The sequence below is a fragment of the Setaria viridis genome, chromosome 3 (genome assembly GCF_005286985.2).
Source record: "Setaria viridis chromosome 3, Setaria_viridis_v4.0, whole genome shotgun sequence".
Lineage (NCBI taxonomy): Eukaryota > Viridiplantae > Streptophyta > Magnoliopsida > Poales > Poaceae > Setaria > Setaria viridis.
Genome location: NC_048265.2, coordinates 739,249 through 758,011, shown reverse-complemented (window position 1 = coordinate 758,011; position 18,763 = coordinate 739,249). Strand labels below are relative to the sequence as shown.

General features: G+C 47.1%; 6 protein-coding genes across 8 annotated transcripts; 3 read left to right on the top strand and 3 right to left on the bottom strand.

The window, feature by feature from the left end:
* The first annotated feature begins 1,030 nt into the window (after positions 1-1,030).
* Positions 1,031-1,288, top strand: LOC140222320 (luminal-binding protein-like). Its single transcript, XM_072292499.1, has one exon. It carries the CDS (start codon positions 1,031-1,033, stop codon positions 1,286-1,288), a length of 258 nt encoding a protein of 85 aa, XP_072148600.1.
* A 33-nt stretch (positions 1,289-1,321) lies between these two features.
* LOC117848539 (luminal-binding protein 8) lies at positions 1,322-2,428 on the top strand. Its single transcript, XM_034729983.2, has 2 exons — positions 1,322-1,578; positions 1,678-2,428. Exons 1-2 carry the CDS (start codon positions 1,322-1,324, stop codon positions 2,150-2,152), a joined length of 732 nt encoding a protein of 243 aa, XP_034585874.2. The 3' UTR covers positions 2,153-2,428.
* A 104-nt stretch (positions 2,429-2,532) lies between these two features.
* Positions 2,533-5,318, bottom strand: LOC117848538 (acyl-CoA-binding domain-containing protein 4). The gene is made up of 6 exons (XM_034729982.2): positions 4,749-5,318; positions 4,246-4,351; positions 4,049-4,152; positions 3,760-3,851; positions 3,566-3,663; positions 2,533-3,076 (listed from the first exon to the last, which is right to left on the bottom strand). Exons 1-6 carry the CDS (start codon positions 5,171-5,173, stop codon positions 2,909-2,911), a joined length of 993 nt encoding a protein of 330 aa, XP_034585873.1. The 5' UTR covers positions 5,174-5,318; the 3' UTR covers positions 2,533-2,908.
* Positions 5,319-5,564: 246 nt separating this feature from the next.
* LOC117848537 (glucan endo-1,3-beta-glucosidase) lies at positions 5,565-7,887 on the bottom strand. Its single transcript, XM_034729981.2, has 4 exons — positions 7,425-7,887; positions 6,369-7,360; positions 5,940-6,249; positions 5,565-5,831 (listed from the first exon to the last, which is right to left on the bottom strand). Exons 1-4 carry the CDS (start codon positions 7,510-7,512, stop codon positions 5,806-5,808), a joined length of 1,416 nt encoding a protein of 471 aa, XP_034585872.1. The 5' UTR covers positions 7,513-7,887; the 3' UTR covers positions 5,565-5,805.
* A 146-nt stretch (positions 7,888-8,033) lies between these two features.
* LOC117848536 (cysteine protease ATG4B) lies at positions 8,034-11,742 on the bottom strand. Its single transcript, XM_034729980.2, has 9 exons — positions 11,502-11,742; positions 10,704-11,188; positions 10,533-10,618; positions 10,377-10,427; positions 9,836-10,221; positions 9,308-9,446; positions 8,732-8,787; positions 8,560-8,630; positions 8,034-8,482 (listed from the first exon to the last, which is right to left on the bottom strand). Exons 2-9 carry the CDS (start codon positions 11,146-11,148, stop codon positions 8,274-8,276), a joined length of 1,443 nt encoding a protein of 480 aa, XP_034585871.1. The 5' UTR covers positions 11,149-11,188; positions 11,502-11,742; the 3' UTR covers positions 8,034-8,273.
* Positions 11,743-13,427: 1,685 nt separating this feature from the next.
* On the top strand, positions 13,428-15,115 carry LOC117847391 (16 kDa phloem protein 2). Of its 3 annotated transcripts, none has more exons than XM_034728597.2 (5): positions 13,428-13,610; positions 14,162-14,227; positions 14,380-14,497; positions 14,716-14,830; positions 14,920-15,115. In XM_034728597.2, the coding sequence occupies exons 1-5, from the start codon at positions 13,544-13,546 to the stop codon at positions 14,968-14,970; spliced, it is 417 nt and encodes a 138-aa protein (XP_034584488.1). In that variant the 5' UTR covers positions 13,428-13,543; the 3' UTR covers positions 14,971-15,115. The 3 variants fall into 3 exon arrangements, with proteins under 3 accessions (XP_034584488.1, XP_034584487.1, XP_034584489.1); XM_034728596.2 differs by having other exon boundaries at positions 14,374-14,497; XM_034728598.2 differs by having other exon boundaries at positions 13,450-13,610; positions 14,315-14,497.
* Positions 15,116-18,763: the final 3,648 nt, after the last annotated feature.

The window sequence follows — 18,763 nt, the reverse complement described above, 5'->3', positions numbered from 1 at the left end:
GACCAAGATTATGGCTAACCGGCTAGCTCCGTTCCTTGATTCTTTGGTAGCAGTCAATCAGAGTGCTTTCATTCGGGGTCGTTGCATACACGACAACTTTATCCTAGTGCAGCAAACCATTAAATTTCTCCATAATCAGAAGATACCGAGTCTTTTCCTCAAGCTTGACATTTCGAAGGCGTTCGATTCAGTTTCTTGGTCTTTTCTTATGGAAGTGCTTGCTCATCTAGGCTTTGGTTCGACTTGGCACAATCTTATTTCCAATTTGCTGCGCACGGCATCCACTCGAATCCTTGTGAACGGGCAACCTGGCGAGGAAATTAGACATCAGCGTGGTTTGTGGCAAGGGGATCCCCTGTCTCCCATGCTGTTCATTTTGGTCATGGATGTGTTAAACGGTCTTTTTAGCAAAGCAGGGGAATTGGGGCTGCTGCAACCTCTATCTCGCCGTAACCCCAATCAGCGTATTTCACTCTACGCCCATGACATAGCACTATTCATCAAGCCTACCGAAGATGAGATGAACCTGACCATGGAAATTCTTGGTAAATTCGGAGAAGCTTCTGGGCTCCACACCTACAGAAAAGTTGTGTTATCCCGATCAGATGTGAGCAGCCGGTTGTAGACAATGTCAACATGATCCTGCCTTGCACAGCAGCACAATTCCCATGCACTTACTTGGGATTCAGTGGCGGAGCCTGGTTAGAATTCAAGGGGGGGCCGATTCTAGTCTTGTGACTAATCACTAGTTACAGGCATAATCTTCTTTTCTATATAACACAGCCATACAATTCTAGTGGAGGAGTTTGTAAGCTAAATTAAATATATTATTAGACAAAGTAAAACTAGAACGTATGCAATGCATATGCAGTCTGCTATATGTTCCCTGAATCCCCGATGAGTATAAGTGTAAGGTGTTGCAAGATAAACGCCTACTAATTGTCACTTTGTCCTTGAAGTCTTAAGTAGAAGAAGAGAGCCAAATAGACGTACTAAACTATAACAGACTAATAAGTGAAATATTATAACGATGGCGCCGGTGAAGAAGGCCATGGCCGACGCTGGCCTTGCCAAGAGCGACATCGACGAGATCGTCCTCGTCGGCGGCAGCACCAGGATCCCCAAGGTGAGGCAGCTGCTCAAGGACTACTTCGACGGGAAGGAGCCCAGCACCGGGGTCAACCCCGACGAGGCCGTCGCCTATGGCGCCGCCGTGCAGGGAAGCATCCTGTCCGGAGAGGTTGACGACAACACAAAAGGTAAATGTATACGTCTCCCCTCACCATAGTGAAATTAAAGTTGGTCCTGAACATTATTCTAAATGGAAAATGGCAATGCAAATGTGGTGGTTCTTGATGTGACGCCGCTGACACTGGGCCTCGAGACCGCCGGAGGAGTGATGACGAGCCTGATCCCCAGGAACACGGTGGTGCCGACCAAGAAGACGCAGGTGTTCACCACGTACCAGGACAAGCAGACCACGGTCACCATCAGGGTCTTTCAGGGTGGGAGGAGCATGACCAAGGGCAACAAGCTTCTTGGCAAGTTTGATCTCACCGGAATCGCACCAGCACCAAGGTCTGGTGTCCCACATATAATCAACTTTCATCTGTTTATGAATATCTATATCTTGCATGCTCCAATTAGACATGTAATCTGACGCGAACAATGGAACAGGGGCAAGCCTGAGATCGAGGTCACCTTCGAGGTTGATGTCAATGGCATCCTCCACGTGCAGGCGGCGGACAAGAGCACCGGCAAGTCGGAGAAGATCACCATCACTAGCGACGACAGCCGGCTTAGCCAGGATGAGATCGACCGCATGGTCCGTGAGGCGGAGGAGTTCGCCGAGGAAGACAAGAAGGTTAAGGAGAAGGTCGACGCCCGGAACCAGCTCGAGACGTACGTTTACAGCGTCAAGAGCACCGTCGACGGCGAGCTGGGCGGCAAGATGGACGGCGACGACAGGGAGAGGGTCGAAGAGGCGGCGAGGGAGGTGAATGAGTGGCTCGACGCCAACCCGGACGCCGAGAAGGAAGACTACGTGGAGAAGCTCAAGGAGTTGGAGGATGTCTGCAACTCTGTCTTCTCCGGAGCCTACCAGAGGTCCGGCGGCGAGGATGGAACCGAGGACGACCATGACGAGGTTTAGGCTTTGGTTTTTGTTCTTAGCTAGCTTATAGTACCAGTCTTCTTTTGAACAACGTACGTACCACTCATGAATTGTGTTTTTCTTCTTGCTTTTATCAGTACACTTGGTCTGACAGATGTTCAGAATCATGCAATATCATACTTGCGTTGCATTTTGCTGTATCTTGTTTGGGATTGTCTCATTTGTGCTGTGCCTTCCACACTGTGAAAAGCCAATACAAAGGAAACAAACAATACAAATTGTTTAATTTCTGTTTCTTCTTGCTTTATCGATGCACATAGTGTCAGATGCAGTATCATGCTCAGTGGATTACATTATCTCGCTTGCGCTGCGCCTTCCACACAATGAAGCGGCAACACAAAGAAAGAGCAACTCTGCACTGAGCTCCAAACAAACCTGATGAACCATGTATCATTGGTGTTCAGCACAAATCCATTAGTACAATTTTCTTCTGTGTAAAGCAATGCAAGTATCATCCAGTACTAAATACTGCATTAACTTTGGTTCTGACAACCGAATCGATGAGGCCGATAAAAACAACTCATCTGATTTCCCAAGCTTTCATAGTACAGGACACCAGATACACTAGATGTCCACAGCTCGTCTGATTTCCCAAGCTTTATACAGGATAGCAGATACACCAGATGTCCACATAAAAAACACGCGACCAAGTGTTCTATGAGCTTAGGATACAGCTAATGTACGGCAGCATGTTTCTTGGCAGAAGACGTCAACATATCCAGTTGATTCGTGTTGTCAGTTTGCCTGGTTCATAAAAGACCAGCTCGAAGGGCATAACTCCCGTGCTGTGCTCCCATCCTCATCCTTGATCTGAAGATCAGCGTGATGCTTGACGAGCAATTCTGCAATGTCTTCTCTTTCACAAACGACAGCATAGTGAAGTGCCGTTTGTCCTTCATTGTCCTGAACAATGCAGAGACAGTTTAAGTTCAGTTCATTAGGCGCATATATGGAAATGACCTCAACTTTGCAGCTCTATGATGCCACAGCAGGCTGAGATACCGACAGCAATCAAGGGTTAAAGTGAATATTGTAGTTTAAGATGCAAATAAACTGAACATACTTCATTCACCTATATGACCAGTGGTGGAGGCAGGCCCTAGGCACCCAGGGCTGCAGCACGGCTCCTGGACCCAAAAATCAGTACACAGCTACTAAAAATATTGGGGGGGAGGGGGGGGGGGTGTTTACGATATTATGACAGGATTACGACTCTTTTAACTGTGTCACCCCCCTGGCCTTAGCCGATCTCTGCCTCCGCCTCTGTATATTACTAGCTCCTATTGCTCCACCCTCACTCAGGAAATTACTCAACCATGACTTGGAATGCAATAAGTACGGTGTTCGTGAAAAAAATAGAATGCAATAAGTATGCAAACATTTCAAATATACCTTAGCATTTAGATCTGCATTTGCTTTTGCAAGAACTTCAACAGCACTTAGATGGCCACGGTCAACAGCCCAGTGCAATGGAGTTCTACCTTCAGTATCTGCAAAAATCATGATAACAAACCATGTCTGCATGAGCTACGGTTATAAAGAGCACATAAGCATCAGATATTCCATAGTCTATTACAAACACAAACCTCTCACATTGACGTCCTCACCAGCAGCCAGATGCTTTAGTATGTCATCAGTCGCTCCTTCCCTCGCCGAAACATGGATGTCACCAAGTTCCCTGCATATACAATTAAATGTGTTTCAATTTTAAAAACAGTAGTCACAGGTAGTCAGGTACCGGTAATTAGATAGCTGAAGCTGTATCAAACAGTGAGCATGCCATTTTACTTCATATGACTCGTCACATCCACAAAAGTAAACCTAACACATAAACTGTGGTAGAAGACATCCATGAGGTAAAAAAAAAACACTTACGATTCATTTCCTTCGTCTTCCTCGTACATCAAACTGCTAAACACAGGCCCCATAGGTCCCTTTGAACCTGATGCGGAAGCCATGCTATCTTCATCTTTCCTTTTCTAAAATTATGTCATGAATAAAACAAAACTGTCATAAGGACTACTGCACAGATTGCAGCGAGATTGTGGTTGATAAAGGCATATAGAATTTACCATGCTTGAACCGGCATCCCAGTTAGGGAATAGCTCATGAACAATTGTGATGTACTCCTGCATAGCTTCTTCTGTAGGCATAGCACCTAGCTTATGCCAAGCATTCCTGGCATAATGAGATCACAAATTGATACGTGCTAAACTGAACTGACTTTTCAAAGCCAACAAGCACAGGCAGAGCGAAAGCAAATACAAGAGTAGACATATGTGCTCAAGTTCTTGCTAATAATTGGAAAAAAAAACACGACAAGGGACATCTGAATCAAAGTAAATCTATGCTCAGGCAACACTAGCACGAATAATAAGTTAATCCATAACAATTATGACTAACGAATTATGCATGAGCTAGAAGTATCATATTATGATTGCTTCCTACGCAGCGTGCCAGTGATTTTAAGTTATCCTAAACTAAGTCTTAAGCTGAACAGGTGGGCAAAGAGACCAAATCCGAAGTAAATCAGCGGAATTCAGCAAGAGAGACAGGGGATGGGATTGGAATCTACCACTTGGCACGGGCCTTGAGCTTGAGCGCGGACGGCTGCGGCGCGGTGCAGGGCCCCTCGGTGGCGATCTTGTAGAGGCCGTAGAGCCGCAGCTGCGCCTCCTCGGGGACGCTGGTGCCGGATGCTGCGGAGGCCGCGACGAAGGCGGAGGCGGCGCTGAACTCCTCGTCGAGCTCGGTGCTCTCCACGCCCTCCCAGTCGCTGTCGCTGGAGACGTCGTCCCCGCGGGAGGGCTGCGGGGGCGCCGGGGTGTCCGGGCGCGGCGGGGAACTGGAGGCGGCGGTGGGGGAGGCCGGAGGGGAGCGCGTGATGCGGAGGTTGTGCTCCTTGAAGGCGATGACGGTGGAGATGAGCTTGGCGACGAGGAAGGCGAAGATGAGGCCGATGGCGGCCGTCTGGCCCAGCTCCTGCCAGTCCCCGGCCATGGTCGGCGCCGGCGAGGTGGTGGTGACCTAGATGCGATGACTTGGAGGTGGGAGGTGGGGTGGGCGTGGGAGACTGGGAAACCCCGAAACGGCGGACGGGGGATGGCTCGGACCCAGAACGAAACGCACAGGCAGAAACAGAACGTGTGGTGTGGTCTGTGGTGTGGTTGTGCCCTGTGCACTCCAGAAAACAAACTCGTAAGAAAAACACCAAGCAAAAAAGAACACCCAAACTTTATCATCAGATGTCCAAATATGTTACGGCCATTTCCTCGAATTTTGGCATGACATTTAACTTTATACATACATGTCAACAAGGAGGACTTCACGATCGACCTGCACACTACTGGTAGCAGCAAGTATCCAAGAGCTTTGCAGCTACAAGTTGATGTCGTAAAAGATCAGATGGCCAGAGCAACAGCCCAAGCAGACGTTCTTCTCCCAATGTAGCAAAAAGTACAGTGTACAGTTACTAGTTGAGTTTATAAGTTGCACACAGTGCTCCAGAACCAATGGGGCTCATTTACGTAGCTGCTCTGTATGTAGTACTACGCTAAGGACAGTATACTATTTGACACGTATGGAAGACCAAAAAAAAACAGAAATCTTGTCATGTGATGTTTCTTTACTTTTCACATGAATATGCAATCTCCATAACCTGCCATGAAAGATGCTATGTTAAAGACGTAATTTCACAAGTGTTATTCACTTCATCTCTGAAGGTCGCATGCATAATGGAAAAACTTAAACGATCGATCCATCTTACTGGGATCAGCAGTGGTAACGACGCCGGTCTGGCCAAAGTCGCAGTTGAACGCATGGTGGCCGTTGGACTGGAAAAAGAGGTTCATGGCGTACGCGGCGTGGGCCTGCACCGTGTCCGGTTCGTGGCAGACGCCGCCCGGCCGGATGGCGGCGCAGTCGATGCCCTCTTGCCCGCACGCGAAGTCGATGTTCTCCTGCAACATCATCTCGTCCGCCGCCGGCTTTGGCACGCACCATTGCCGCCCAGTCGCTGCCGGCGTCGCTTCCTGGCCTGGCGCCGGTGTCACTTTCGTGCTCACCGGCTCAACGACCTGCATCCATGCAACAATATATAATTAATTATTTGATATCTAATGCCGACGAGATGAACAATGAGCCAGTACTGTTAGCAGACAAACTGAAGAATCGTCATATCAGTGATGATACATACCTCCGGATCAGTGAAGATGCCGGCGTCGTAAACCGGCGTCATGTCGCCGCGGAAGAGGCCGAAGTTCCTCTGGGACACGGGGCCAGGCTTGAGGTTCTCGTCGAAGAGGGAGAAGATGGAGACCTCGAAGGTGCGGTTGGGCATGAGCGGGGTGCCAACGCCGGAACCGAGGTGCCGGATGGCGTTCCTGTTGTACTCCCGGGCGAGGTCCTTCCCCACGCCCACCTCCCAGTCCTCCCCGGCCGACGGCCACCCGGTCTCGGACACGGCGATGTCCACGTCGCCGAACCCCAGCCGCCGGATCGCCGAGTGCACGGCGTCCAGCTGCGCGTCCAGCATATTGCTGTACACCAGCCCGGATCCCTCGTCCACGACGCCGGAGTTCACCCGGAACAGCGCGAAGTCCAGCGTGTCGTTCTCGTTGGTGAGGCCGTAGAACGGGTACGCGTTCACCATGAATGGCGCGGCCGTCGCGCGGAGGAACCGGAGCAGCGGCTTGACGATGGCGGCGTCGTAGCCGTCGCGGAACCGGGCGGCGGACGGCCGCTCCGTGGAGGTGAGGACCCCGAGCGAGTGCGTGGTGGAGACCTTGACACGGCCGTGGAGGGACTCGGCGGCCAGCGCGGTGTGCAGGTTCTGCATGGCCGGCACGAGGGCGAGCAGCAGCGTCCGGTTGGCCTCGGTGGTGACCTCGTCGCCGACGAGGACGCGGGAGATGTTGGTGGCGGCGCGCGCGTGGGGGACCACGTTCTCGCGCACCCACCGCCGCGCGAAGGCCAGGCTCACGAGGCGTGGGACCACGCCGTTGGGCACCGTCACGTCCACGGCGAGGCCCGTGCCGGCCAAGGCCCGCAGCACGGCGGGGTCGGCGTCCAAGAGCCTCACGCGGTCGACGACGGTCTCGCGGACCAGGAACCGCGCAACGTCGGCTGGCGCCGGGAGGGTCGTCCCCCGCGTGCCGTAGTTCACGCCGACGCCGCCGGCGTCCGCCCCTGAGAAATGCCAATATGAGCCCGTGCCATGCATACGGATTCACACACAGAGCTCGACATGTACCTTTGATGACAGCAGAAATCCAGAGCAGCATTGGGAGGAGGAGGATCTGGACCAGGACGGTGGGGAGCCTCATCGTGGCTAGCTTCATTGCTGCTACCTGCTGCAAGTTAAGTTAGTTGCAAGCACCAGTAGAGTGATACTTCACTTGTGAGATGCCGAGAGGGTGGCTTGCAGCTTGCAATTTTTAAAGAGGGAGGGAGTTGGGCTTGGGCAGAGCAGCGATGATGCCACGACGATCATATCAGGCCATTAGCTATTGCGTGATGCCGGAGCAAGATGACTCTTCTCTTGCAGCTTCAGTTTGACATGGATGCCTTCCTTTGGCTCTGGGTTACTGGTTCGTGCTCAACCATGCCCATTAGAAGCATGAACTTGTTCTTTTCTTAACCCTTTTACGTTCTGGCCAGCTTTGTGCCTTTCTTCGCAGTGACTTCTGCGACAAACTGGCAACCATTAAAGCTTCAGGAACAGTTGGCATTATACCAAATCTACAGTATCCACACAAAACACACATTTTTGGCAGATGTAACTCCCCAGACAGCAACCAGTTCAGGAGATCAAATGAAGCATCCCAACATCACACAATTTGGCTGGTGCGACTCTAGCAAATGGTATTCGAATAAGGAATAAATACATTTATAGTTATGATAAACCCAGTGCATGTATGGTACAAAGGGATTTCCATCTGTCATGTTTTCAGCATTTCCTATGGGACACTGGCATCCCACCACACTACCACACCCTCTCAGATCACAAATAATCTCCTGTATTCACACACAGACAAGGGCATTCCGACAACGTGTTGAACGTAAGGTTTTTGACTCAACATGCTGGTGGTTTTCCTCTCGCTTAGAGGATCTGCCACTCCTCTTCTCCTGCTTCACCAGAGCCATCAAGGTCATCATGGTTGGCCATGCTACTGCCAGAACAACCCAGCCCATCATCCTGTTTATACATCTGTTTCGATGGCACGATTGACTGCACAACAGTAAAGAGTGGTGCTCCATTGGCCTTCTGTACCAACTCAGAGGCCCGAGAACAGAAGTCATCAAAGCCATCTACATAAAGAGGTAAAGAGAATCAGATTAGAGAAACTCAACATAGCCCAACAGGCGTCTGAGGAACAACAGTTCACCTTTGTCACGGCAGTAAAAACCAATAGCCAGGGACGGATCTATTTGGTCTAGAGCCAAATCTCGGACAACACTGCACAAGTGCAGACACATGAATCAGGCGTCATTTGGGCATACAAGGGAGGAAGAGTACGCAGTTCCATTCATCAGACTTCATTCACAAAATGCACGTACCTGCAGTGGTATGAGGAAGTGTCTGCCTCCAAGTTATCTGGTGCAATGTTAACTGCCTGACAAGAGAGCAATTCCACTATTACTACGACTGCTGTAACTAAAAATGCATGCTTCATCCATTATGTATGCATTTTTCTGGAGCAGTGATGAAAAATAGCAATCCAAGCAAGCACAATTATCTTTAATGAGACTGCTTGCTTCGGGATCGTAAGGGATACAAATAGCTCAGTCATAGGCGTAGCACTGACTCCTACTAAGAAAGATTAATGGTAAGTTTGCATATGAAAATTTCTTCTATAATATAGAACATGGTTTGTTCGCTGATTTCTCATGATAATTGCAAAGTTAAACAACAATCTACAGTACATTCAAAATGTCGTGTCATCGCGAATTACTGGGGCATGCCTTGACCTGAATGTGCAGCTGTCAAGTTTAGTGATCCATCCAATTGGCACAACCTTAGAAATTTAGGACTCGCAATACACCCCTCCCAATAGAAATAACTAGATTCTAGTGGTCTATGAAGTACAGATGCTTCTACATGCTAAACAAATATAAATAAGTAAGCAGTTTTACCATCTGAACTTCATGAGGATCTAGGTAGAGCGCCCTATCATCCTGTACCCCAGCAATGTAAGTTGATGTTCCTGGTTTTCCACCTAAAATGCCCAAGCTTTGAGGAAACGTAAATGTCTCCTTTAATAATGGGATGTACCTGATAAAAAGTTCAATGCCAGGAAAGAGTTAAAACAGTACTGAATTACATATCGATCCATCAACTACAATTCAAGGGCATTCTTTATTCATCGCCAAGTCTAATTGATGGCTGCATGGATTTAACTAATTTAAGATTGGTTTATCTCTTTAGAATAATCATCTATACAACAACCCATCATGTTGGATTATGATATCACAATATTTGTCATTTTTACAAAAGTAGGTCCCAACCCACTTCACTGTCCTTAGGTTTTGTAGCACAGAAGTTAAGTGTGTACAGGTAAGCTTAACTTGGGATGACTCTTAAATTCAGATAGCCTAGCATGGATCCATATGAACCCCAAAAGCATTGAAATTAAGCATTGGAATTAGTTGCTTGCTGATTACCTTGGATTAATTTTGTCAAGGCCAAGAACCAGAGGAACTAACAAAAGAATAGGTGACCATGTTGATTGTCCTTTGTTGAAATCAGAACAAAGCTGAGCAGCAACATCAATGCACACAACTGGAGCTCCACCTCTTTCACCATCTTCATCACCCGAAACCACATAAAGAGCCATAGGGAAATTTTCCTTCCCATCAACAGCATCAGCTTGCTCTCTATTTGTGCGGATAAGGGTCTGCCATGCCCGGCACATAGCATAAGGCCCCACCCATGATCCAGCAGCCAGACCATAACCCTTTCCAGCTTGAAGTAAATTATGAATAGAGAAAGCACAAGCTTCAGAATCGCCAAATAGGTGTAAGACCCCTATATATTCTGGGTTGTATGGCTGCATATGAACATTGGATCATTATAAGCAACCCTACATTAAGAATTAAAGAGCTCCATCACCTACTATATCTGAGCAGAATTCCTCATTTTTCTTTGCATAGGTAAAACCTCTAACAGATCAGAAATTCAGAATAGTCAAGTGATATATCTCACCTTCTCTGGGGGCTTTCTCCAAGACCTTCCAAGATGGTGAAAAATCAGCGCCTGCAAAATTTTGCCCAAAGGCCAATATAACTTGTCTGTTACAACTTAAAACTGCAGTGGTCACCCTGGTCAATAGAGGGGCACTTTCAAAGAAATAGAGTTTACCTGAGCAACCAGCATCTGACTGCTTCTGACCATGCATCCCCAGTTCACATCACTAGTTAGCTTGGAATCAGATATCACATCAAATCCTGAGACAAGCAACATGTCAATAACTAGCCACCTGTGTCCATGAAATAAGTTTTCACCAGAAATGTAGTCCCACAAAAGCCCAACCTTTTCGGTAAGTGATCCATATTCTAGAAGAGAAATCTTCTAAGAATGCAGCATGCCCGCTTTCGGAATCTGAGCCGCCAGACGACTCCTCAGGTGACTCCTTGTAGCATTTGCCAAGGAACCACACATCACTGGAGGTCAGAACCTTGGCGCATCCTAGAAGACGCCACATCGAGGTGCTGCCCACAATTCTCCTCAAAATCCTTGACCAACCATAGGACCCTGAGGAGGACTTTGGCGACTTCTTATCGCACGTGGAATCCTGCTGGCCCTCAAAGATGGTGAAAGGAGGCGTGAAGACGCTGGATAGGATGGAGATCTTTGGCTGCTTGGAGCTGCTATCTTCCTTGTGCTCAGAGGTAGAAGACGAGGTTGCAGGTGCGGTGTCTTCCTTGCACAAAGAATTGGATGACGGTGCTTCTCCCCTCTCAGGCAAGCTCGTCATCACCTAAGGCCGCATGTGTGCGTAGGGCACCCGCAATATCCTAGCAAAGCAACGAATCAGCTCTGAAAATGTAGCCTCTCAGAGTTCATACTGAATTTGTACAGAACTAAACTGCTAAAGTAAAAAAGAAAAAATAACAGTAGCACGAATCATGCTAAGAAGCTGGGGACATGGCAGGGGCGGATGCAGTATAGGACATGGGGTATACACATGTACAGGCGATAATTTTTTGCAAGTTCAGCATGTAAGTACATGGTCAGATCCGAAATCGAATAGTACACATCAGGGTTTTGGGTGTTTGATTTCGCACGGGAGGAAGAGGAAGGGAAGGGATGGGAATTAGGCTGGCATACCTGTCGGATGCTCGTCGCCGGCGAAGCGCCCTACGAAGCAGCGGAGGGAATAGGGGTTCGCTTACCCGCCCGCGATCCGGGCCACGGGGAGAGGAAGCCTCCGAGGCTTACGGCGGGGGATCGGGCCGCACGGCGGAGGCGGCGATGGAGATGGGAGAGGTGGCGTGGCGGAGTCGAAGGGGAAGGGGAAGGGGAAGAGGAAGAGGAAGAAGAGAGAGGTGGGGTCGGATCGAACTGGGCTCTCCTCTCCCTCTGGGCTTGCGTATTGCGTTGGGGACTATGGGCCCTTGAACGGGCCCACGTGTCATGGCCCTTGAACCAACAAAATATTGGTTTGGTGGACGTGCCGGAATTTGCACGGGCACGTCACAACAGCACAGGGATGGCGACCCGAGCCGATGCGACAGCCGGCTGTGTGTGACTATAGAAACGTGGAAATCATGATCACAGAGGAGTCTCGAGTTCAAAATCCCTGTCACGAAAGGCCATGCGATCCTTGCTGGTCCGCTGGGAAGTCTGGAAAGAGCGCAACGCTCGGATTTTTTACGGAGCTGAGTCACCCTTGTTTATGGTGGTTTCGAGGATCAAAGACGAGGTTAGGACATGGACTCTAGCCGGTGCAAAGCATTTAGCGCTTCTGTCGTATAGAATGCGACTCTCTTCTTTTTTTTTTTTGGAGGAGCTATTGCTCTTGTATTGTTTAGTGGCCGTCAGCCTCCCCTTCTTCTAATTAATACTCCCTCCATCCTAAATTATAAGTCATTTCAAGAATCTTGGAGAGTCAAAGTATACCAAGTTTGACCAAATTTATATGATAATATAATAATATTTATGATGTCAACTAAGTATCATTAGGTTCTTCATCAATTATATTTTCATAATATAACTATTTGATGTCATAAATCTTTATAATTTTCTCTATAATTTTGATCAAACTTGAGATGCTTTGACTCTCCAAGATTCCTGTAATGACTTATAATCTGGAATAGAGAGAGTATAACAGTTCTGCCGGTTCGTTTAAAAAAAAACCGCTTCAAAAAGAACCCGAAACTACTACTGAAGTATTGAAATGGCTCGTTGGTGCGCTAGCTAGCCTATCTGCGTGATTGCACGACACTGCTTCGAGCCGTGGCTTCCACGCACAAGCAAGCCAGAGATGGAAATGAAAAGGCAACGCATTCGTCTCCCTCCTACCTTTCGTCCCGTTTTGCATTATTCTTGGCGTAATCCTCACGCTCCTCCGGACCTCCCTCCCTGGCTGGGGCCTTCCGGGAGGAAGAAAGGCAACAGAAAACTCGTATCTGGCCCATCGGCTACTTTTGCACTATGGGCCTGGCCCGCTCCAGTGGTTGGTGAAGCCCAAACCTGTCCTGATGCATCATCGATACCGTCAAGTCCTAAAAAGAGAGAATAAAACAATACGAAGTAGATGCCAATTCTTCTAGCTATCAATTCGAATTTAAATAGAAACAGCTAAAATTCATTCAAAGAACATGCAACCAATCAAACCCTGCGTTATTCCCGCGATCCGAATGCAAGGAACTTGCATGGCAACTAGGTGCAAGCATCCGGGCATGTTGTCATGTGCCCATCCAGCTCAAACCAACTACAACTAGCTGACTAGTAGCTGAGGAGAGGACAAGCTCCCTGTCCCGAGCACATTTCTTTTCTACTTCTACAGCAGAGAATAAGAGAAGAAGGTCATAATTATATCGGTCAATATACAACAACTAGATAGATGTGCAAGTCGCAACCAATAATCCTTGTTACCTTGCCATCCTTAATTGTTTTCGATAATTACCTACCAGGGCTGGTAGATCAGAAAGATGTGCGATGCAGACTGGCATGATTGATTGCGAGGTGCCAAGCTGGGGCCGGCCGTGGACAACATGGCCCCTAAAGACTTTCTTTATATCTGCCATGACTTTCTTTGTATCACACTTGCTCTGTTTGCCAAGGGGAAAGTGTCCTCGTCTTTCAGTTTCAGCCTCTGAATTGAATCTCTCCGTGATCGAGGAAGAGAGGAGTAGGAGCCAGCAAACATGGTGCACGGGAAGCTGGAGGTTCTTCTCGTCTCCGCCAAGGGCCTCGAGGACACCGATTTCCTCAGTAAACAACCTCCTCCTCCTCCTCCTCCTCCTCCTCCTCCTCCTCCTCCTCCTCTTCTTCCTCTTCTTCCTCTTCTCCAGATCGCAGAACTTTCTCTCCCCATCTTGGTTGCTCGTCGCTTTGTGAGTCCGTTCGCGTGAGATGTCTTCCTTGCTGCATCACGTTTCGTCATTGGTTAAGGTAGATCTGTGAGCCACACAGTAGATGCCATGAATAATCGTGGCGTTCGTTGATCAATGGTGTGCATCTGGCTTCTTACAGCATGCCGATCTCTCTAGCTTCTGTGGTCAACAGCTACTTGCGTTTCATCAATTCTCAGCTACCAACACATTATGTTCAAAAAAAATAAAATCTATCGACACATTGGAAACGACTTCTGAATTTTCATGTACTGGTGATTGACCTGCTTGCATCGTCAAAAGCATATGTGATCTTCTGACGCTAATGTAGTGTACTGCACTTATTAGTACAAGTTTTCTTACTTAGCATATTCTCGAACCTGAAACATATGTCTTTTTTGTGCCATTCTCCTGTGAACAAATGTCCACCAGATAACATGGACCCCTACGTGATCCTTACATGCCGCACCCAGGAGCAGAAAAGCAGCGCTGCAAACGGTACGTGCTCTTCATCGTTCATTCACAAGAATACCCGTTTCTTCAGTGTCTATCTGCTATTGCTAGAGGGCATCACATGGTATGCAGTGACGCGGGAAGAGAACTCGATGCCAATTTGATTGTCAACCTTACCCTCGCTGATTCAGGAGCAGGAAGCGAGCCTGAATGGAACGAGACCTTCATCTTCACTGTCTCTGACGATACCCCACAGCTCCATCTCAAGATCATGGACAGCGACGTTACGGACGATGATTTCGTTGGTGAAGCAACGTAAGTATCCAAGATATCCGTACTCTGGAATTTACTTCCTGTACAGAATTGCAGTGCAGTATTCTAGAAAAAACAGAATTGCAGTGCAGCCTTCGAAATCTATGTTCTTTCTGCACAAAGTTCAGTTCACAAGACCATGCCTCTGAAATTTCAGTTGCTGGTTTTGTCGCCTGAAGACTGACTAGCCTTTGTATATACCTGTACTTCTGAACTTTCAGCATCCCCCTGGAGGCTCTGTTTCAGGAAGGCAGCCTTCCTCCGACAGTTCACCCAGTCGTCAAGGAGGAGAAATACTGCGGAGAGATCAAGATTGCACTCACCTTCACTCCAGCAGTATGTTCCTTGCAATGTCCTTGCGGCTGCAAGAGCCAGCCTGTATTATGTCACCATGCAATGCTAATCTGATGAGCATTCTTCTCCAGGAAACACGCCGCCCCGACAACGAGGAGGGTACTTACAGCAGCTGGGATTGATCTGCCTGATGTGTGCACTGAGCAAGAGCATAATTTACTGAAGAATTACTATTGTTATGGAACAGTATTTTGCTTTGTCATGAACTGAATATTTGCATGTAACTCCCATCATGGTGATAACTATTCAGAATTGTTGGTTTGTGCACCTCACGGGGCATCGCCTGCAGAATTTTCATTGTTCAAAACAAAGTTGTAACCCTGAATGGATTTACAACACTAAAATTTTCAAACACCAACAGAATTACAGTCTTAGGAGTTCAGTAGCACGGGTTCACCTAAAGTGTTTAAATGACACCAACCAAGCTAACATCTTTGTAAGATGAGGACAACAAAAACCAAAATGCAACCATACGAGTCTGAAAATTGCAGTCAGATAACCAAAAGACTTTGGGAAAATACAGGACAAACAAGATGCCCACAAGATACTTCAGCACTCCTCCTCGGACTGATCAGCATTGGGAAAGCACACGGATGAAGTACTGCTGATCAAGCTGATAATGATCTGTTTTCTTAAGGCCTCCAGCTTGGTTTTGGTGTCTTGCTGGCGCCTGGGGTCCCTGTTGTTGCTTTGCCTTTTGACTTCCCAGCTTTAGCCTTCTTACCTTTTGATTGATATGAAAAATATAAAAAATTAGCAAGATTCGAGTGAAAAACATCAAGTCCTATTAGTGAAGCCAATTACAAACTCTGAGACTCGAGTTCCACACCAATTGTTTGAAAATCTGGCTGCCTTACATAGAAAATAAACTCAAGCAACCTAGGATGAACTAGGTATCTTTGAATTAAGAATAAATGGGCATTTGAATTCGCCTCGACTAGGACGTGAACTTGGAAGAAATAGGCACCCGAATTCGTCTCAGCGATGACCCAAGCTTGGATGGTGTAGGTGCACATTTACTTTCTCAACCTACTGATCTAGGCTTAGTTCTTGCTTGTTTGTACTCGATGATAGTATGTTACATTTGTATTACAAAAGGACCAACATAGGCAAACTAAGGTATAGGCAGGATCTAGGGTTTTTACTTTCTTGATGTACTACATACGACAGAATACGTGACTTAACTGCAAATCCACTATCTATTATAATATTTTCCACGTAAATAATATCTCGTGCATTACTCCAATGGAGGCCCTCTACAATTATCATGGGCCCATGAGTCATAGAGTAGCATGAATGTTAAGCCGAGTTGACCTGTCGAAGCTGAGCCGAGCTGGCCGAAGGCTCCATGCACTGTCGATTTTAGAGTTTAGACTTTATAATTATTATTTTTTATATTTTATATAAGGTAATTCTAAATTTACGTCTAACTCACCAGCTTAATGAGCTGGCTCGAGCCATTAACAAGCCGAGCCGAGCTAGACATTTTCTCATTTTGTTAACGAGCCAAGCCAAGCCTAGGTCCGGGCATGGCGGCTAGAAAAAAAATCCAAGCGGGCTGAGCCCGATCTGATTAATTGTTATTTTATTTTTCAACTAAAAAGACCGAGAAGCCCATCCCCAAAACACCAACTCTACCTGTGAGCGGGCTTGGTTGGATATTTTCGTCCTGAACCATTCCAAACTTTTTGCCAGCCCAACCGGAGCCCAAGATGGCCTACACTTTGCTTGGGTCTATGCCAAATATATCAATAATAGAGATCATCATTAAAATCGTGAAAAACTACGCCCGACACACGAAACTAGGGAGAACAAGAAAAAATACCGTCTGTAGCTCAGGGGAAAAAAGGATAAAATGGAAAGATCGAGGGAACTTGTCATCTGCACTAAATTTTGCAGAAAAGCCCTTGACATATCCATGAATCAAACCTGCATTCCTCTATTCTACCCTAAAACTTAGCTTTAATTTATGTTTAAGTTCATATCTTCTACATTTTAACTCCGCTTTTGGCATTTTTGTGTTTTCAGACACAACCAAACTCATCATGGCCGGTCCCGGCCCACTGGGCTAAGCCCTTGGCCGTGGCCTCTATAAGTTCGAGCATGGCAGCTCGAAAAAATATCCACGCCCAGCCCTAGCCCACTAGGTTAAGCCCTTGGCCGTGACCTTTATAGGTCCGAGCATGGCGGCCAGAAAAAAATCCAAGCGGGCTAAACCCAGCCCGATTAATTGTTATTTTATTTTTCAACTAAAAAGACCGAGGAGCCCAGCAAAAGAAAGCCAACTCTACCTGCGAGCGAGCTTGGTTGGATATTTTTGTCCTGAACCATTCCAGACTTTTTGCCGGCCCAACTCGAGCCCAAGATGGCCTGCACTTTGCTCGGGTCTATGCCATATATATCAATAATAGAGATTAACGTTAAAATTGTGAAAAACTATGCCCAACACACAAAACCATGGAGAACATGAAAAAAATGTCATCTGTAACGTAGAACTAGTGTATCTCACGGAAAAAAGAATAGAATGGAAAGAGCGAGGGAACTTGTCGTCCACACTAAATTTTGCAGAAAAGCCCTTGACATATACATGAATCAAAACCTGCATTCCTCTATTCTACCCTAAAACTTAGTTTTAATTTATGTTTAAGTTCATATCTTTCACATTTTGGCTCTGCTTTTGACAATTTTTATGTTTACATGATATTATGCGAGACTGCAATTATTACTATCTAATTGTCTAAAGATAGCATAGAATTATATCATACTTTTAACAAAAGGTATTTAGCCAATTTAGATATAGTTTCTACGAACCATGTACATTTTTTTCGACCTTGATCCTTGTACCTGCATAACCAAAAACTACTGTGCTAGTGCGTTATAGTAGGCTGGATTTTATCCTTTATCTAAAAAAACTATGCTAGTGCGTTGAAGCTGCGGATATGTCGGTGCTCGAACAGTCGCTTGCCATCCTCCTTAATTAGTCCTTACTTAGTTAGCAAATTAAATACACGGTTAATTTCATACTCACATACAACTTAACCTGCGTATCTTCTTGAATTAATTAAATTTGGAGTCGGATTATCATATGCACGTACAGTGAGCGTGTTCCAGCGGCACAAGTGAGGGTGAGGGACGACCATCTATCTCATCTGACCTGCGTCTGCAAGCCCGACTTGTACTAAAATTAAATGATCATATGTTACTGTCTAACTCTTATCTAGTAGTTGATCCTAACGCCAACTGGCAGTTCATGAAAATGTGATAGCAAGTGCACGCAACACATTCCACAGGCGCGCGTGCGTGAACCACTACTCTTACCAGTTGTGTAGTTCGAGCGAAAAGAATGCCATGTGTGGGACCAAAACAAACAGTAAACATGCCTACTGTGTTGGGCGTTCGCGTGCAGCAGATGGGATTGTACGCAGGCCGCGGCCGGCTCCTTCTCGTCGTCGGAGGTCAGGACCATCGGCGACGCTGCTGAGCTGCCCATGTCCGTCGTTGGTCGCCGGGCTCTCTCTCTCTCTCTCTCGACGCGGCGGAACACAGATCGAGGGAACAAGAACGGTGGTGGGTGTGGGACTTGGGAGTGAAGGGTGGTGGTGGACTGGTGGCGTGGGTGTTTTGTTTAAAAGGTGAGGAGAGAACGTTACTTGTGTACACTAAGAAAAGGATCCGGTACAGCCCCTCTGCGGTGCTGTGCCCTACTTGGGAGTGAACGGTGTTTGTTTATAAAAGGTAAGGAGAAAGGTGTTTTGGAAAAATAAATAGCTCACGAAAGTGGATTTTGATTATTGTCGCTGGCTCCATGAAAACACGTCACAAAGTGTGCGCCACACAAGCCAAGTATACATAGTTAGTAAGTGGAGACGTATATGATGTATGGCTCACTGTACGTTCTTATGAGTTGTGTTGTTT

What these genes read in the sequence shown, in the direction of transcription:
- LOC117848536 (XM_034729980.2), bottom strand. Translation starts at nt 11,148, where the DNA reads ATGACGAGCTTGCCTGAGAGGGGAGAAGCACCGTCATCCAATTCTTTG. An exon ending in ATGGATCACTTACCGAAAAG is followed by an intron (nt 10,619 to 10,703) that starts GTTGGGCTTTTG and finishes TGCTTGTCTCAG; the next exon opens with GATTTGATGTGATATCTGAT. An exon ending in ACTTCCTCATACCACTGCAG is followed by an intron (nt 8,631 to 8,731) that starts GTACGTGCATTT and finishes GCACTTGTGCAG; the next exon opens with TGTTGTCCGAGATTTGGCTC.
- LOC117847391 (XM_034728596.2), top strand. Translation starts at nt 13,544, where the DNA reads ATGGTGCACGGGAAGCTGGAGGTTCTTCTCGTCTCCGCCAAGGGCCTC. An exon ending in GATTTCGTTGGTGAAGCAAC is followed by an intron (nt 14,498 to 14,715) that starts GTAAGTATCCAA and finishes CTGAACTTTCAG; the next exon opens with CATCCCCCTGGAGGCTCTGT. An exon ending in CACTCACCTTCACTCCAGCA is followed by an intron (nt 14,831 to 14,919) that starts GTATGTTCCTTG and finishes ATTCTTCTCCAG; the next exon opens with GAAACACGCCGCCCCGACAA.
- LOC117848538 (XM_034729982.2), bottom strand. Translation starts at nt 5,173, where the DNA reads ATGGCCGGGGACTGGCAGGAGCTGGGCCAGACGGCCGCCATCGGCCTC. An exon ending in GGGATGCCGGTTCAAGCATG is followed by an intron (nt 4,153 to 4,245) that starts GTAAATTCTATA and finishes ACATAATTTTAG; the next exon opens with AAAAGGAAAGATGAAGATAG. An exon ending in ATGCAGATCTAAATGCTAAG is followed by an intron (nt 3,077 to 3,565) that starts GTATATTTGAAA and finishes TGCATTGTTCAG; the next exon opens with GACAATGAAGGACAAACGGC.
- LOC117848537 (XM_034729981.2), bottom strand. Translation starts at nt 7,512, where the DNA reads ATGAAGCTAGCCACGATGAGGCTCCCCACCGTCCTGGTCCAGATCCTC. An exon ending in GCATCTTCACTGATCCGGAG is followed by an intron (nt 6,250 to 6,368) that starts GTATGTATCATC and finishes GCATGGATGCAG; the next exon opens with GTCGTTGAGCCGGTGAGCAC. An exon ending in CGTTACCACTGCTGATCCCA is followed by an intron (nt 5,832 to 5,939) that starts GTAAGATGGATC and finishes CTTTCATGGCAG; the next exon opens with GTTATGGAGATTGCATATTC.
- LOC117848539 (XM_034729983.2), top strand. Translation starts at nt 1,322, where the DNA reads ATGGAAAATGGCAATGCAAATGTGGTGGTTCTTGATGTGACGCCGCTG. An exon ending in GGAATCGCACCAGCACCAAG is followed by an intron (nt 1,579 to 1,677) that starts GTCTGGTGTCCC and finishes ACAATGGAACAG; the next exon opens with GGGCAAGCCTGAGATCGAGG.
- LOC140222320 (XM_072292499.1), top strand. Translation starts at nt 1,031, where the DNA reads ATGGCGCCGGTGAAGAAGGCCATGGCCGACGCTGGCCTTGCCAAGAGC.